Source organism: Ruditapes philippinarum, unplaced genomic scaffold (genome assembly GCF_026571515.1).
Source record: "Ruditapes philippinarum isolate M1 unplaced genomic scaffold, ASM2657151v2 ctg5842_1_1_1_1, whole genome shotgun sequence".
Lineage (NCBI taxonomy): Eukaryota > Metazoa > Mollusca > Bivalvia > Venerida > Veneridae > Ruditapes > Ruditapes philippinarum.
In genome coordinates, this window is record NW_026866050.1 from 19,797 (window position 1) to 39,383 (window position 19,587).

Below are 19,587 nucleotides of genomic sequence, written 5' to 3' on the forward strand. Positions count from 1 at the left end.
GTTATTGAGCCTTCGATAAGTAACTGGTCGTCCCCTATAGTTTTGGTCACAAAGAAAGATGGTTCAACAAGATTTTGTGTTGTATACAGACGCCTAAATGATGTTACCGTGAAGGATGCATATCCTATTCCGCGTGTCGATGAATGTTTAGATGCTCTCTCAGGTTCCAAGTGGTACAGTTGTATGGATTTAAATAGTGGATTTTGGCAAGTTGGATTAGCCCCTGAAGATATGCATAAAACAGCATTTTCAACATGCCTTGGTTTATATCAGTTCACGGTTATGCCGTTCGGGCTTGCAAATTCTCCGTCCACATTTGAGCGTCTCATGGAGAATGTTCTTAGAGGTCTTCATTGGGAAGAATGTCTAGTCTACATGGCGAGGGCTTAACGCGAAACTAGTGTATGTGACATTTTTAACAAAAATCACTTTTTTCTATAATCATGTTTAGAAATAACATATCTGTCCCCTGTATAAGTATTTTCTATGATTTCCAACATTAAATTAGATAATCTCATATTATGACAAATGATGTAAGTGAAAATGCTCCATTTTTTTAAATGTGAAACTAGACTAAGTGACACGGGCACTTACATCAGTTTCACATTCAAATTTTTCCCCTATCCATTTATAAGCAAAAGGTTTAAGTGATGAAAGTATGCAAAAATGTTTTAAATTATTTAATATTAAAAAGAATATGACACAATATTAGTGATTGTAAGCAAGATAGACAACATTTCATTGAAAAAATATGAAGGTTATAAAGCATATGTCACTTACACTGTTTTCATATTCACAATTCAAGTTTTCAAAGAGGTTTAAATATAAATTTAGTGTAAGTGTACTCACCACTTTACATGTGATTACATCATGAGTGATGTCATCAATTTTATAAAACTTTATGTTTTACAGTCACAATGTATGAAGATGAGTAAATAAATAAATACATTTATTTATTTCTTATTTTAATCGGTATTTATGTTAATCATGCCCAAAAACAACAACTTATTTTGATGTCAAAGAAGATTTACAGATTCATAAAAGGTAAGGTATATTTTACTTAATATATAAAGATTCTATATAAAATTTAAACTTTATTTGTTTTAAAATGATATTATATAATAGCTGCAATATACAAATATTTAAGATATTCAAAGAGTCAAAACAGCTAGATCTATACCAAATGAAAACTTCAGTAACAATTTAAAGTTGATACAATTACATTGTTTTCATAAGCTGATTATAAGTTCTCAAATAGAAGTTTTAATATATAAAATGTCTGTTATTTAACAAACATGAATAATTTGCATATGAATTAGAATAACAAGTTTCAGAACAAAATATGCCCCTACTTTTTTGTGTTGTGATTATTTGGTGCATGTTTCTCTCACTATTAATAAAATATAATTATGAACATTTTTCTTTCATTTTATATATTTTTAAATTTCAAACAACATATTCATCTGATAATTATGTACATATTAAAGCCTGTTGGGTTTGACAATTTTACAATGAATCTTACTTATAGGGAACTCACATACAGGGTACACAGGGTTATATCTTCAATTGGTCCCAAGTTTTTTCACTTCTTTATCTTATATATATATAACTTTGTTATCCCCCGCCGATGGAATCAGGAGGGGGATATAGTTTTGGTGTTGTCCGTACGTCCTTCCATCCGAATTTCGTTTCCGGACTAGTTCTCTGCAACTACTGGCTGGAATTCAACGGAACTTTATGGGAATCATCAATATCAAGAGGAGATGCGCATATCGTCGGCTTGTTCCGGTCAGACCCTTCAACTCAGAGTTATAGCCCTTGATTAGTTAAGTAGTATGCATATATAGAGTAAAAATCGTTTCTGCTCTACTTCTCTGCAACTGCTGGCTGGAATTCAACGAAACTTTATGGGAACCTTCAATACCACGAGGGGATGCGTATATCGTCGGCTTGTTCCGGTCAGACAATTTAACTCAGAGTTATGGCCCTTGATTAGTTATGCAGTATGCAGTATAGAAAAATATTCGTTTCCTCACTACTTCTCTGCAACTACTGGCTGGAATTCAATACAACTTTATTGGAACCTTCAATGCCAAGAGATGCGCATATTGTCGCCTTGTTAGAGTCAGACATTTTAACTTAGAGTTATGACCCTTGATAACTTAGGCAGTATACAACCAGAGCAATAATCGTTTCTGTGCTACTTCTCTGTAACTACTGGCTGGAATTCAATGAAACTTTATGGGATACTAAGAGGAGATGTGCATATAGTTGCCTTGTTCTGGTCAGATACTTATAACTCAGATTTATGGCCCTTGATTAGTTATTCAGTATGCATACATCTCATTTGCATTTCCAGATATTACTATTTAACACAAAGTTATGGCTCTGGTATTGCCCTGAATATTTATTATTATCACGGAGCCGTTAATACAAGGTCAAATGAAAAAGTAGACAATTAATAAATGTTTATCTTATTTCATCATTATACCCGTTCCTGAAATAAAATGCTTATGATTTACAATTATGTTGAAAAGGTAGAACTATGTGTATGCATTGTAAAACGACCAAAGCTAAAGTAGCATGTGATTTTAAAATTGATAAAAATATGAAGTTTTAACACCTATATAGTTACAAAGTTCTGAATTTGTAATGATTTGACTATACTTTTATAATAAGAATAAATAACAGTTATAAATATTAAATAGTCGATCAAGTGAGCAGTTCGTTTTATGTTTGCTATATATAAGATGTTCTATTTCCTTATATTGTATATCAGAAACCTCAGATATAGTAAACTAAATGTCATGGTCCGAACAAATTCCTTATAACCGAGTTTCACTGTATATGCATGTTCATGAACACACCTTTGCATGGAACAAATTCATGTTCATGGGAATATTTAAATTTTCATATGATTGCACTCTGAATGCAAAATGTTTGCAATACAATTACAAGTGCTCATTAAGTATCTTAATAGACTTTTATAACTTTCACTGCAGAATGTTATCTATACAAGCAACAAGACATCAGGGTGATGGAATCTTCAAGAGTGCAGGAAAACAATGTAAGGCAAATAGTCTTGCTTCCATGGTTTTTGCAACTGAAAAGTCACCTGCGATTTGGAAAACAAGTGACCTTGACAAAATCCTAAATGATGGGGATGACTTATATCAATCCCTATGTGTAGACAAGTATCTTCTTGTTAGCGAACTTCCAAAACAGACGTCTCATTTTCAGATGAAAATGTTGAATGCTTTTAGTGGAACTATAAATAGGGAAACAACAGAGGAACCATTTTTCAATTTGTTCGACTCTTTAAAAGTTATCAATGACTTTTGCTTTTTAACAGTTGCCTGTTACACTATGGCTGTTATAAAAACAAATGACAAATTTTATTTGTTCGATCCACACAGCAGAAATGAATGTGGGATGCCTTGTTCCGAAGGGATGGCTGTTTTGACTGGACACTCCTCTCTGGAAAACTTAATATGTTTTATTCGACACCTGTCATCAGTTCTTCTCTCATGCACTGAAGTTTGTTTTGAAATTAATCATGTTACAATACTTAAAGGTAAAGAGTCTGACTGCTTTTCAGATTCTTCAGATTCTTCTAGTGATTTTTCAGGTTTTACAACAATGAGTGAAGGTGAATATGCCTGTAATCTTTATTTGATAGAAGAAATGAAAAGTCAACTTTTATCTGAATCAGAATTATCTGATTCAGATGACACAGACAAGTCTGATTCTGAATATTCTAGTTTTAGTGATACTGAAAAAGATGATTTAAATACTGAGCTAGTTAATAATACGGTTGAAGGTTCTAAGTTATATGATGACATAGCCTGTGGGAGTATAAAGGGTGGTGGTCATGATGATAGAGTTGAGGTAGACACAGTTCTAGGAGAAAATATGGTTGAGAGATGCGAGTCAGATGGTGAATTATTTAGTAAGAGTGTTAAGGGTGGTAGTGATCTTGATAGAATAGAGTTTGATACAATGATGGGAGAGGATATAGTAGAGAGTTGTAGGTCAGATGGTGAATTAGTTATTGAGAATATAAATGGTAGTGGTGATGCTGATAGAGTTGAGGTAGATACAGTGCTAGATGAGGATATGGTAGAAAGTTGTAGGTCCAATGGTGAATTAGTTATTGAGAATTTAAATGGTAGTGGTGATGCTGATAGAGTTGAGGTAGATACAGTGCTAGATGAGGATATGGTAGAAAGTTGTAGGTCCGATGGTGAATTAGTTATTGAGAATGTAAATGGTAGTGGTGATGCTGATAGAGTTGAGGTAGATACAGTGCTAGATGAGGATATGGTAGAAAGTTGTAGGTCAGATGGTGAATTAGTTATTGAGAATGTAAATGGTAGTGGTGATGCTGATAGAGTTGAGGTAGATAAAGTGCTAGATGAGGATATGGTAGAAAGTTGTAGGTCCGATGGTGAATTAGTTATTGAGAATGTAAATGGTAGTGGTGATGCTGATAGAGTTGAGGTAGATACAGTGCTAGATGAGGATATGGTAGAAAGTTGTAGGTCAGATGGTGAATTAGTTATTGAGAATGTAAATGGTAGTGGTGATGCTAATGGAGTTGAGTTAGATACTGTGATTGATGAAACTTTGGTTAATCTTAATAACTCTTCTGAATTTCTTCAATCCATTAATATCGATACTTTTGATGACCAAAGTAGTAGTGACACTATAGATTATGAAATAGATCAGACCAATTTTAGTGATATAGAAGAAAGCATGCCTTTAAGCTTTGTTTCAAAGAAATATCGTAGGGTTCTTAGGGGTAGTAAACATAAAAGAATTTCTGTCACAACATCTACACCTAGGACAGTTCACAGAATAGAAAGTGCTAATAACATAGGTCAGGCAAGTAGTTGTGAATATGTCAAACAAAAGGAAAGGGGAAGAAAGCGTCTAAGGGATGAATCCAATTGGAAAGTAAACAAAACAAAAAAAAGACGTAATGAAGGGCTAAGCTATGTAAATAGATATGGTAAATTATTTAGAAAAAGAATGTTAAAGCCAGCATGTGGTGTAAGTTGTAGGTTTAGATGTTCAAAGCAACTGAGTGAAGAGGATAGAAAGAATTTGCTGCACTCCTACTGGCAGTTGGGGTGTGTTACTAGACAAAGGCAGTTTATTATAAGTAATACTAATAAATGTGAGAAAAGTAGGGGGAAGAAAAAACTGACTTCACGCAGGAAATTTTCCTACAAATATTTTTTTCCAAATTCAGATTCAAATTCCCCTGTCCGTGTATGCAAACAATTTTTTTTGAATACACTTGATATTGGCCAGTCTGTTGTAATGACTGCTCATTCCAAAATACAGATACAGGGGGTTGTAGAGAAAGATTTTAGAGGGAGGTCTGATGGCAGCAGAATTAACTCAGTACCAGACACAAAACTTAATATTGTCCGGGACCATATAAAATCTTTTAAAACAGTTGATTCACATTATTGTCGTAAAAATAGTCAACGCCAATACATTGATTCTTCTTTAAGTCTTAAAAAGATGTATGATCTATACAGTGATTATTGTCACAGTCATAATTTTGAAACTGTCCCTGTTCATATTTATCGCAAAATATTTAATACTGAGTTCAACATCAGTTTTCATAAACCTGTAAATGATCAATGTGATCTTTGCAATTCATTTTCAAATGCAATTGGAGAAACAAAATTGCAGATGGAAGCGAATTACAAAGATCATATTAGAAACAGCAAGCTTGCTCAAGAAAGTAAAGTTTATGACAAAAATAGGGCAATATCAGAAAGGGAAATAACTGTAGCATGTTTTGACCTAGAACAGGTGTTACAAACTCCTCATGGAAAATCGTCTGCCTTTTTTTTCAAAAGGCGACTCAGTACTTATAACTTTTCTATATACAACCTGGGTAATAAAGATGGACATTGTTTCATATGGGATGAAACCACAGCTGGTAGAGGTTCATGTGAAATAGCCTCATGTGTCTTTAAATTTATACAAGAAAGAGCTAATCAAGGCTGCAAAAGATTCATTTTTTATTCAGATAACTGCTCTGCTCAAAACAAAAATAGGTATTACATTACAATGCTATGGTATTGTCTACAAAAATTTAATCTTGAAGCTATAGAACATAAATATCTGGAAAAAGGTCATACCTTTAATGAAAATGATAGTATTCATGCTGCAGTTGAAAATATTACCAGACACTTAAACCTTTACACAACTAGTCAGTGGGCAGGTATTATACAAACAGCTAGACGCAGGCATCCATACAAAGTTCATGAGATGTCCTTGCATGATTTTTTTGATTTTAAACTTTTATCCAAGTGTTTGAAAAATTTTGACTTAAATGAAGAAAGGCAAAAGGTATTCATAAGTCAAGTAAGAGTACTTAAAGTTGAGTCTAATGAACCAAATAAATATAAGTTTAAATACGATTATGACAGTCCTGTCTTTGAAGTCGTAAGTCTAGTGTCACGTATTAGACGCCATATTGCCAGTGTACCTGACCCTAAAGACTTGAGGCTGGCTAAATTAAGAAATGACTATATAAAGATAAGTGCTGATAAATATAATGACCTTATTACTCTGTGCCTTGATAACATCATTCCTAAAGCAAACCATTTTTTCTATGCTTTTCTGCCACATGAAACTAGTGTTGAACAGCCACAAAAATAATGTGGCTTAAAAATGATGCAAGAGTCCTTGAAAAAATCCTTGTATAAGAAACTTATCAAGATAAGTGATTTTTTTATAAAGATTGTTTATTTAATATCAATGTGATGCTTACCCATTATGCATTTATGATAGAAATTTTGAGTGGTAACCACACTTTAAGCTAGTTCATTTGGGGTCAATGTTCAGTTCAAGTTTATATTAAATTGTGCTACTTATTATAGCATTAGATTACATGTATATGCCATAAGTTATAAAAATGTTGTTAATTATTGCATAGTTGTGTGTATTATAGTCATTCTAAAGTAAATCTCTATTATATTTCATGTATATTTTGCATCTGCTAAAAGCAGCTATATCTTGTGCAAAGTAGATTTGAAGTTAAGTTTTGTTTGTTAAATTATATATACTGAATATTGTAATATTTGTTGATGTTGAATTGGTGATGTTACTTCTGAATACTGTATTAACCTCTTAATAAGGAGTAGCTTTGGAACACTTCAATCATACTGGCAGTTTTTGTCCTTGATGTAATTACAATAAACTTGATGAAAATACACTTAAACTTAAAATACTGATTTGTTCTTCATAAGTTTCTTCTATCTTGTGCATAACATAATAGATAGTTATTGGAAATGTATTAAATCAAAATTATTGGATTTTAATGTATAATGTTAATTTCTGGTAAGTGGCAATTCATACTAGAGGAGTTCTATTTCATGATTGTAGTATAATTATTATTAAGTGACTATTGTTATAATGTTACTGAGCTTTATGTGTTCCCTGTTTTTGTATGGTTATGAAAATGCTTGAACAATAACAAAGTCCATGTGGCATTTCAAGCTGTAATATATTATTTTTGCATTATAATTGTGTGGTTAAGGTATATATGATTTACCTACATGTTATTCGGCATACATATGCATGTATATTACATTTTCTACAATGCTAAACTGTAATTTATTAGAATTGTATCACCTGGGCAATTGCAAATAATGTGCCAATTTGGCAAATTAGAATTTATCATATGCACAAAAAGTTTTGTATCAATTGTGCCACAAATCATAAAGGTCAAATATCAATTGCACCACTGTAATTGCAATTGGTAAAATGAAAATAGCACAGTGCAAAATTTTACTATTTCGGTGCAGATCAATGGTATGTGACAGCAGTGCATTTAAAATGCCATTTGGCACAAATGATATCACCTGTTATTAAATACTTTACAGTAAATTAGCATTGTAAATAGTAACATAATATTGACTTTTATGTGTGAAATTTTTATGATAAGTTAATTAAGCAAACAAATGTATCTGTAATGATGAATTTCTCAGATTACCTGAGTGAGGCGACCAGGTATTCTTCATAAAAAAGTAGTGAATACATTATAAATCATCATGTCCAGATGCATTTATTTGCTTTTGTTTTTTACATTGGTGAATGAAAGTATTGTATGATTTACTTAAAGATAAATTGCATACTTAATTAGCCAAAATTATCAATTCTAGTTAAAGTTTAATTGAAATAAAACATTTAAAATAACATTGTTTTTCATTCTTTCCAATGTTTGCAAAATCCCATAAGAACATGACTTACAGAAAAATGCTTTAGTATGTTTTTAAGTATCTATGAAGACCTGGAATTGGCTTGACACTGTTTAAGGCCTTTTTAACTTTTTATATCAAAGTTGAACATGATGATCAAAGTAACATGACAATCTGAAACCAAATTGCGGTTCGAATTGCTTTCTAAACCAATATTCCCCTAATTGTCAGTGATAAACTGCGAGTGATACAGATTTTATTTCACTAATAAATTTCATTGAATAAAATTTAACACCAGACTCAATTCTTTCAATTATTCCCCTTAGATAACTTTTGGAACTTTGGTTGAGCTGATCCTACCAGTATGTAAGTGACAATGACAGACTTTCAAATGTCTGCATTTATAAATGTGAAAACAATGTAACTGACATTTTACAAAAAAGATGGATATTATAAAAAAAACAGCTCTTTAGAACCAAAACCACATTAATTGAGGTATGAATAGTTGAAATAATAATCAAGAATAGCTGCACTTACACACTTTTCACATTTAATTTTTTAAACATTTTAAAAAGTTTTTTAGCGTGAAACTGTTCTAAGTGACGTTTATTATAATATTTTTTTCTGTGATGAGTGAATCTGAAGATCAAAACAAAGATGTAGGGAAAAAAGTTGATTTGCACATATAATTGTAGTATTTAGTTAAAATATACAGTAATAATAAATATAAACAGTTATTTCCTTCTCCTGCAAAATGTTTGCAAATGCACTTACACTAGTTTCGCTTTCAGCCCTCGATGGACGATATCATTGTACCGGCATTTACTTTTGAAGAAGAGTTGGAAAGACTTGAACATGTTTTTCAAAGACTTGAAAAAGCAAATTTGAAGCTGAAGCCATCTAAATGCGTATTTTTCAAAAAGAGTGTTAAGTTCCTTGGTCATGTCGTTTCCGAAGATGGTGTCGAAACAGATCCTGATAAAGTTAAAGTGGTCAAGGAATGGAGTCGACCATTAAGTAAGAAGCAGGTCAGAAGTTTTCTTGGTCTGTGCTCCTATTATAGACGTTTTGTTCATGATTTCGCATCCATTGCCAGACCTTTACACAGACTTTGCGAAAAAGCTGTGAAGTTTCAATGGTCAGATGAAGCTGAAAATGCTTTTAACATTCTTAAAACCGCACTTACAACCTCTCCTGTTCTAGCCTATCCAAAATTAGGTCAACCATTTATTTTAGACACAGACTCTAGTGATTTTGCTTCAGGTGCTATTCTTTCGCAAGACTATGATGGTACAGAGCGAGTGATCGCGTACATGAGTAAAAGCCTAAACTCTCACGAAAGAACATATTGCGTGACAAGAAAAGAATTATTGGCCGTTATTGTCGCACTTAAAAAGTTTCATACTTATCTGTATGGCCAGAAAGTATTGCTGCGAACAGACAACTCAGCTGTAAGTTGGATGAAGAATTTAAAGACACCAACCGGACAGATGGCTAGATGGATTCAAGAGCTAGGCGTTTATGATCTTACAGTTGTTCATCGAAAAGGAAGGAAACACACTAATGCTGATGCCCTATCAAGAGTACCATGCAAAGTGTGCCGAAGGTATGCGGATAAACCTGAAGATATTGGTGAGATAGAAGAGCTTGAACAATGCAATCTTGAAGCAAATTACAGAGTAATATCCAATAACAATGTCAGAGTGATAACGAGATCACAAACAGAAAATAAACATATGGCCGAACTGTTAGAAGGATGGGATTCAGAAACAATAAAAGAAGAACAAAAGAATGATGAAGACATCAGAATAATTTACAACCTTATCGAGAAGGAACAAGCAAAACCAACATGGCGCGAAATATCAGAAGCATCACCACATACAAAAATATTATGGGCACAATGGGACAGACTGTCCATTCACTCTGGTATGTTATACCGTAACATGGAAACTGCCAAGAAGCGGTCAACTCAGCTGATAGTTCCTAAAAAGTACAGAGACGAAGTTGTGAGACTTAATCATGACATCCCAACAGCAGCTCATTTGGGTCAGAAACCTACACTGAAAAGGATACAACAAGATTTCTTTTGGCCAGAAATGAAAACTGATATCAAAAATTACTGTGAAAGGTGTGACATATGTAGTGCTCGTAAACCGAATCGTAAATCTAACAAAGCTCCCCTCGGTCAACGGTTAATTGGTGGTCCTATGGAAAAGGTATCGATGGATATACTGGGCCCGTTTATCATGTCTTTAAAGGGTAATAAATATGTGTTAACTATATGTGATGAGTTCACAAAGTGGACTGAAGCTATAGCTCTTCCTGATCAAGAGGCCTCTACTATAGCTGATGCTTTTGTTAATAATTTCATTTGCAGATTTGGTACACCCTTGCAGATACACACAGACCAAGGAAGAAACTTTGAGTCTAAACTGGTAAAAGAAATGTGTGAGCTGTTTGCAATACACAAGACAAGGACAACAAGTTACAGGCCGCAATCCAACGGAACTGTTGAAAGAATGAACAGAAGTCTGACGAAGATGCTTGCAGCATACTGTCAATCAAATCAGAAACTTTGGGACGTTCACCTACCTCAAGTGATGATGGCTTACAGGGCTACTGAGCATTCCACTACAAATATTTCCCCAAATATGATGGTTCTAGGGCGCAATATAACTCTACCTAGTCAAGCCGTGATTGGAAGACCTGATACAGACAAGGACGAAAGGGACGTTGATAAATATGTTGCGGATCTTCAAGATAACCTTCGTCGATGTCACAGTATTGCCCGAGAGAATCTGAAGAAACAAGCAAAATATAGAAAGAAATACTATGATTCAAAAGCAAAGTCCAGAAAATTGGAAATAAATCAACCAGTGTGGTTACATGATACAACAAGGAAAATTGGTGTGTGCAATAAACTTACTAATAATTGGAAGGGTCCATATCTGGTGTTGAAGCAGCTTGATGATTTGACTTACCTGATCCGTGCATCTCCGAAGATGGTTCCAAAGGTGGTGCATATTGATCGTCTTCTTCCTTACCGAGGTTCAAATCTACCGAAGTGGTTCCAAGACTATAAACCGAAGAATAATTGATATTTACTGTTGCAAGCTTTAGTTTCTTTATTTTCAACTTGTATGTACATTCGCAATAAAATGGTTTTAACTCACCTATGTTCATTCACTAAGGAGTGTTTGAAGGTACGAAGGATGATGTTGGATTCGCCTTCGTGGTTCATATATTGGGGAATATATGATTACAGGACCCAAGGGGGGCTCTGTGTTCTTTATGTATATGTGGTATATACATGGTTGTCTAAGCCTTGTGCACAGGTTAGACTGTTAACTTACCTCACGGTTGTTATAGGTGGGTAGATGAGGTAACCATCAATCTTGGACTATATATACAAGCCTTAACATCATTCGTTATAGCAACAGAAATATACATGACGTTTACATTTAAGCGTATCAAACTTTTCCGTCAAATCAGCGCGCTTCGGAAGCAAATAACCCTAGACGTATCAAATTCTGTACCGTTTCAAATTCCGTAATAAATCGAGAACACGTATCAGAGGAATGGCTGGCTTATGCAATGGGAATCCATGTATAAAATATCATGGCCTAAAACTTAACAAGATGTTGTATACCTGTATTTTCAGTATGGTTCACAAATGCTGGTCCTGTGGTAAAGGTTTTGAGACCAAGGATCAACTCCGTACTCATTACATGAATAAACCACACAGATTTCTGGAGGTTATGTGTGCCTGGTGTTTTCAGCTGTTCAGAAGACCAGTAGACCTACGTTCACACGTTAATAGCAAGCATCGTTCTGTAGCCAAGAAATATGGGCCTAACTTTCCATCTGATAAGGAAGCTTTCTTTGCTGCAGTAGAGCCAAGGGCATACCGGACATGCGTAAATGGGACACCTGCTGAAGTTCCAGGCATACACGAAATGAAGGAGCTACTGTTGAAGTGCCCCTCTCATTCATCTGATAAGTGGCAACATGGTTGGGACAGGCACGGCCCTCTGTCTACTGTACAGTATGGATCATGTGAAGCCCGGGAAAGGTCGTATTCCCCTACGAGACCAGCAATGTGGACAGCTGAATCGTTGGAGATAGGTTCCTTTGTTTCAAAGGTTGTTGTGTTTGGTGGAAAGGGCGAGCACTACCGACTGTCTCTGGAAAGTGTTGAGCATAGGGTTCGAGACCGAATGATGAGAACCATGGCCGCCATCAGGGAAGCTCCATCATTCATTCCAAAACAGTGGGAAACTGTTAAGTCATTTCCAGATGTCGAGAAGATGTTAAAGCAGTGGGTCTGGATGGTATTACAGTGATCAAGGTGGAGAGGAGTCGATGGAAGCCAGCTGTTGATAGCCAAAGCCCACCAGCAAAGAGGAGATCAATCTCGCCATTCTCTACTTCTTCCATACTGTCAATGCTTGCTATTCTTTCACCATTACATGAACCAGACCTTGTTGTTTATGATGTAGAACCAGAGTTGCCACATAAACAGCCTCTTTCTCCGGTCTCCTCTATAACAACTTCAACTGAAACTGTAACTGTAGCTACGTCATCAACTTGTTCTACGGCAACATCAGCTATGCCTGACATCGTGTTATCTACTACTGCTAATAAGATTGTCCTCTCATCAACTACATTATCATCATCATTAACATCTGCTGCCACTTCTTGGTCTTCTTCAACTGTGTATTCCAGTGTTAACATGTCATCCACTCCTGCTCCAGCCACTATTTCTACATCAGCAAAGAAAAGATCAAAACACAGTGACATTGTATCTTCAATGGACAGTTCTACAACTATTCGCTTTCCGACTGTCACAATTGAGAAGCCAGCTCCAACTATTTCAACTTCTGTACCTGAATCTGAGAATAACCTTATTTCAAATGAAGATATAGCAACTTTACTTTTGATGTCTGGGGAGATGCCACTTTTCCCTCCAGCAAGGCGTGACTGGGAAAAAGTAGCTCCTATAGAGATTCCACTCCCAGGTCCCATCACCACTTGGCCACCAGAAGACTGGAGAACGTTAAGTCCAGACAATAAACTTCTTCTGTGGACGACAGTTGCCACTTCACTGGCTATTCACTGGGGTCTTCCCTTAGACAGACATTACATTTTGGACGCTTTCCAGTTTTTGGCCCTCCCAGGAACCAGAGATGTTGAGATTTCTTCAGCTGAGGCTCGTCTCCGCCATTCAAACTTCACCATTGTCCGTAATATTGCTCAGAAGAAACCTGTTGTTGGAGCCGACAAACTTATCGCCATCTTTGAAGCTGGATATCAAAATAGCTTTTCCGCACAACCAGGACACTACAGGGATTTTCTCCAAGGTTTGAACAACATTCCGATCAGGATCTAAACACTACCTGAAATATAAAGTGTAATCTTAATTAATAAAAGTAAGTAAACAATTTAGGGACAATATCATGGACTTTAAAATTTAAAATATATGTGTAACAGATACAGGAGTATCTAATTCTTTAAGGTGGGGAGCGTGTAATGGAATACCTCCCTTACAAATTATGGACATTTCAAATGACATGACAATTTACGTTATACCTTCAACAGATTATCAACATGTGCATAGTTCTATAAATCATGAACTGTTCTTACTTAAAAATGTATTAACAATTATCAAATAGTGCTACCTTTTTAACAAATAGACTTTATTCCAGAAACACAACGTAAAACTTGAATATCAGCATTGTTGACAGTTCTCTTTTAAGAAGAGTATCACATTAGGATAGATAACTCTCATCACAAAATGGTCAGATGACCCTAATTTATTTCCTGATGAATATCTAATAATTTAGAACATTTACAGTTACTATTATATATCACAAAGTGAATATTTACAGACATTATTGGACGATTCAGACGGCGCTTTCTTCTGTCAGTTTTCATGTTTAAGAACACAGAACTTTGGAACTACTTTTTTGTATTTCAGTCTGGCTTTTTATGAATGTATATTTGTTTACATTTAAACTTTCAGGATTTCTTATTTATGTAAAAATAATTGTAAGCCTGATTTGAGCCGGATGATTTTCTGTCATTATCATATTTTATTAAGTGAGAACTGTATTTTATCTTCGTAATGGAATACGTCTGCATATATTACTACGCTGTAGTATTTTGGACCGGCTTTTTGTTAATATGTATTTTTAAATGTTATTTCAGATATGTTTATGTGGCTTTTCAATTAAGCCATATATGTGTTACTTATGTCTGTTAGAACTTTTATTGTAAATGCTATATTGTTAAATATTGTTTTAGACTGATCACTGGACCTAGTCTTAAGCCGGGATTTTCATTGGCTGGAGCCTTCTTTGTAGCGTCCCAAAAGTTTATAAATAGGGGTGACTGTCGTCATTTGGTATCTTCTTCTCAACCGTAACAAATTGAGAAGTACCAAAGCTACAAAGCTTAAATTCTTTGAGCCATAAGTCACATTAAGTCTGACATATATTTCCTGCACCACTTAGTGGCTTACTTATAAGGTATCTACTATATATTGGATAAATAATAACTTACCTTTATTTGCTGAGCGTTAAGCTATCCAGTACTATCGTAAACAACAACAGTTTACTTACAGAAGTCTATTACAAATTCATTTGATGCTGAACCTAATATGAATTATCACGTTATGGCAGACCCTAAAAGATGCATTGATCTTAGAAATTTCCAACATCCTGTCATACTTTACATTTATTTGTAACTAAATGTTCATAACCGAAGAAGATCCCATTGCATAAGCCTAGGTCCTCTATTGTCGAGTATTGTCAATGCCGGTATTTTATCCATCGAAGAAGAATTGTTAATGCCGATATTAATTCGTTTATATCGATAGATCTACGTCACAGAGTAGTATTGTCAGCGGATATCATATACATATTTATTGAGATGCACTTGTTATATATGATGTCACATTATTAAATGACGTTTACATGTTAATCGAGTTACTGATGTCTCTTACCAGTTTCCTGTGTTACCAATGCAGGACTTACCTACAATTGTACACTCTATTCTAAGTAATAGGTTGTATAAATCCTGGTTATATAAATATCCTGACAAGATGACCAGATACTTACAAAGGATCCCTTGATGAAACTATGATGTCTCTATTATGATCTGAGTCTACCTCTTATGATGTATTGGTATACTACAAAGATGGCTAAGATGTGTTGAAGCTATGTCTGATGTTTAAAACAACAGCTACTTGTAAGTGTATGTAATATGGGGTAGAAGAATTTCCATACACTTACTAGCTATCTTTAAGTTGTAATTATCCTGTTATATTTACATTGTGTAATTTCTGTAAATGCACTTTAAACTGCAGCCATGTTTAGACCCTGTAACACAACTTTTTTATGGTTTTATATTTTTAATCTGATGCTCTTGGACCTGTTCATTTTTTTTTTCAAATCAAAGCCCTCATGTCAAAATTGGCCCTGTCCCGGGGAACATCAGTATACAGTTTTGTTAAAACTTCAGAATTCTACAGATTTGAAGCTAAAGCTTTGTTTCCATAGCATTAAGTTACTTCATAGCAGCTATTTATTTATTTAAAGATCCTGTAACTCAATTTTTATGGTTTTATAATTATCATAAATATAATGCTCAAATGAAGATTTATCAATATTGTAGTTCCAAAAAGCATTATTTGTAAAGATACTACCTAATTTACATTTGATGTTAATAAAGGGAGGTAATTAGAAATTTATTTTCTATGAAGTCTGAGTCAATATTTTCAAAATGAAATGAATGCATATATTTTAATGATTACATATAATGTGAACAAATATTTGAATTACATATTTTACATATTCTTCGAAGTTTGAAAATTGTCTTAGAAGCATAATTATATACATATATAGAATTTCATTACGTGTGGTAACTATCTTAATTACTTTAATAGAACTGTAAAATTTCATGGCAACCAGTGACTTCCACCGCAAACAATATCTATCTTCCAATGACTTTAATAGCAAACCCACCATTTATTTTGTACAGTAACCAGTGACTTATAAAGGAACTTGTGTCCCCCTAACAAAAGCAACCAGTATTTTTTTCACATGGGCACTATTTCAGTTACAAATATGAACTTTGTGATATTAGATTAAGATTTTTAGAATTTCTATCTGTTTTTCTTTATTGTTTACAATATTACTTGTTCATTGCCATGGAGAGCATTAATATAGACTTGATATTTGGACCAGGGGTGTGATAACTGATGCTGAATTTAAATTTGATAGCAGCTGACCTATTTTTGATATCATTTGACCTAATTTCTTGCTGTTTTACGTACAGGCACGAATTTTGAACCAAATCATGAACTGAATTTTGATATCAGCTGACCTAATTTTGATATTTTTGATATCATTTGACCGACTTTCTTGTTATTTGACATACAGACTTGAAATTTAGATTGGTCAGGATGCATGTCTGTATATAATTGCTTGGATGAGTTCAAACATTTGTCATCTTGGTTACAGGAGCTAAAAATAGAAAAATCTTTTTAACACTCTAGATAGAGGCTATTGTTTTGATCCCGATATCCTGTGAAGTGGCTAGAAAGATTGCTTTGATGCTTTCTAGGTCCAGCTTGAATATGGGTCACCTGGGGTCAAAAACTAGGTCACACAGGCAAATATGGGAAAACCTTGCTGACACTCTAGAGGATACTGTTTTGTTCCAAATATCCTGGAAATTGGTCAATAGGTTGTTTTATTGATTTCTAGGTCAAGTTCGAATATTGATCATCTGGGGTCAAAAACTAGGTCACACAGTCCAGATATGGAAAACCCTTGCTTACACTGTAGAGACTACTGATTAGAACCAAATACCCTGGAAATTGGTCAATAAGGTTGAAATGATGATTTTTAGGTCAAGTTTGAATATTGAGCATCTGGGGTCAAAAACTAGATCACACAGCCCAGATATGGAAAACCCCTGCTTACACTGTAGAGACTACTGTTTTGAACCAAATATTCTGGAAATTGGTCAATGTACTTGAAATGATGATTTCTTGGTCAAGTTCGAATATTGATCACCTTGGGGCAAAAACTAGGTCACACAGCCTAAATATTGGAAAACCTTGTTTACACTATTCCGGCTACAGTCCAGACAAAATATCCTGAAAATTGGTTGTTATGATGATTTCCAAGTCAAGTTTGAATAAGGGTCACCTGTGTTCAGAAACCAGGTTACACTGCCCTTATATTGAAAAACCTTGTTATCACATTAGAGGCTACTGTTGTGATCCAAATATTAACCTAAAAATTGGTCAGAAAGGTTGTTTTGGTGATTTCAAGGTCGAATTTAAATACGGGTCATCTGTGGTTAACAACTAGGTCACACAGCCCAAATACAATAGGATTGGGCTTTTATAATCAGGTGAGCCATATAAGGGCCATTATGGCCATCTTGTTATAATGTTCTTCTTTGTTGCTTTAAAATGTATATTTGAAAACAAATTGTTACTTTTTACTTCACCTTAGGACAATGTGATGGCCCATTGTCCGTCGTCAACCGTCCGTCCATGCGTCAACAATTTCTTTAAACAACTTCTCCTCCTGAACAACACGGCCAAATTTGTTTGGAATGTTTATTGCATGAAGTTCTATCAAAGTTGTTAAAAGAATTAAATTCCATAAAGAACTCTGGTTGTCATGGCAACCGGAAGATTTGTTTCCAAAAATCTTAAAAAATCGCCTTGTGAAAAACCGAAAGAGCTAGAGCTTAGATATTGGGCATGACACATCTTCTAGTGGATGTCCAACTTTGTTCAAATAAAAGCCCTAGGATGAAATTGGCCCCGCCCCAAGGGTCATTGATTTTCCTCATATGTATATAGTGAAAACTAAAAAAAATCTTTAAAAAAAAACCGAAAGAGCTAGAGGTTAGTTATGTGGCATGGAACATTTTGTAGTAAGTGTTAACCAAGTTAGTTCAAATAAAAGGCCTAGGGTAAAAATTGGTTGAAGTTTCACGTTGGCACAATTAGAGATTATAGGTACACACATTCGTGTCCGGACTGTAACTTTTTCATGCATCAAATGATTTTGAAATAGGCATGAATGTCTACAACATCAGCACGTGTTGGGTTCAATACCAATGTCTCTAACTACAATGTCAAGGTCAGACCTAAAATTTGAATGATGCACTGTAACTTTGTTGTTCATTGAAGGATTTTTAAATTACTTGGCAAAAGTGTCTACCACATGCAGACAATGTATCGCGGCTAAGGCTCATATCACTACCTTGTATGTCAAGGTCATACTTAGAGGTTGAGTGTAAACATTTGTGACCAAACTGTAGCTTTGTCATGCATGGAAATATTTTTTTTAAAAACTTGGCACAAAAGTTAAACACATCATAGTGATGTGTTTCATTTAAGATCTATATCTGTTAGTCAAAGGTCAAGGTCACACAGTTTTAAGGTTTCACATTCTCAAAGGTAGAGTTTAAAAATACACACATTTGTGCCTGGATTGTAACTTTTTTACTCACGGTAGGATTTTTAAAATTAATAATGTAGCATACTAATATATGCCAACCACATGAAGACGACATGTCAAGTTCAAGACCCATGTCCCTACCTCCAAGGTCAGTCTTACATGGAAGTTACTTATTTTCTCAAGAAGGGTTTAAAGATACACATTCGTGTCGAGTGGTACTTTGTCATGCGAAAATAACTTTTCACAAATATCTACCACATCCAAACGACGTGTTGTGAGTAAGACCCATGTTTTCACCTCCAAGGTCAAGGTCACTATAATAGTTTGAAGGTTCATATGCCCATAAAAAGAGTTTGAATGTACACATTAGTTTCTAAACTGTAACATTGTCAAGCATTGGAGGATTTGGAATAACTTGGGATAAATGTCTACCACATCAAGATGATGTTTCGATTCCGAGAACCGTGTCGGAAGGTGGTAAGTTTGCTATAAATAACATTTCATTTCACAGGAAAAATATTGAGCAATTAGTTGCTTTCATTCTCTTTTTCTTTTCATAATATCTGAAAAACTTTAGAAACCTGTCCGGGGGGGATTGTCACTTTGCCTTACTGCTCTTGTCTTTCTGCATAAAGTAATAATATTATTAGATCTATATTGATCCTTGTATTTGGTAATCGGTTGCTTCTTTACACCTCATATATTATACTATAGTATTAATTTTAAAGATATTTCTTTGCCATAGGACTCATTTTAGGAGTGTATAGTGCCTCGTCTCCTATAAATTGTCCGATCCATCCTGCTTGATAATAAGTTTATTTTTGGTCTAACTACGTTCAGTATATTTGTGCATAAAATTGTACAACTTAACTTTC

General features: G+C 34.5%; 1 protein-coding gene across 1 annotated transcript; it reads left to right on the forward strand.

Annotated features, from left to right (window-relative positions):
* Positions 1 to 385: 385 nt before the first annotated feature.
* On the forward strand, positions 386 to 8,352 carry LOC132731127 (uncharacterized). Its single transcript, XM_060717253.1, has 2 exons — positions 386 to 1,044; positions 3,003 to 8,352. The coding sequence occupies exon 2, from the start codon at positions 3,004 to 3,006 to the stop codon at positions 6,682 to 6,684; it is 3,681 nt and encodes a 1,226-aa protein (XP_060573236.1). The 5' UTR covers positions 386 to 1,044; position 3,003; the 3' UTR covers positions 6,685 to 8,352.
* The last annotated feature ends 11,235 nt before the right edge of the window (positions 8,353 to 19,587 follow it).

Bases quoted from the DNA above. Each gene is read 5' to 3' on its own strand.
- LOC132731127 (XM_060717253.1), top strand. From the start codon at position 3,004: ATGTTATCTATACAAGCAACAAGACATCAGGGTGATGGAATCTTCAAG.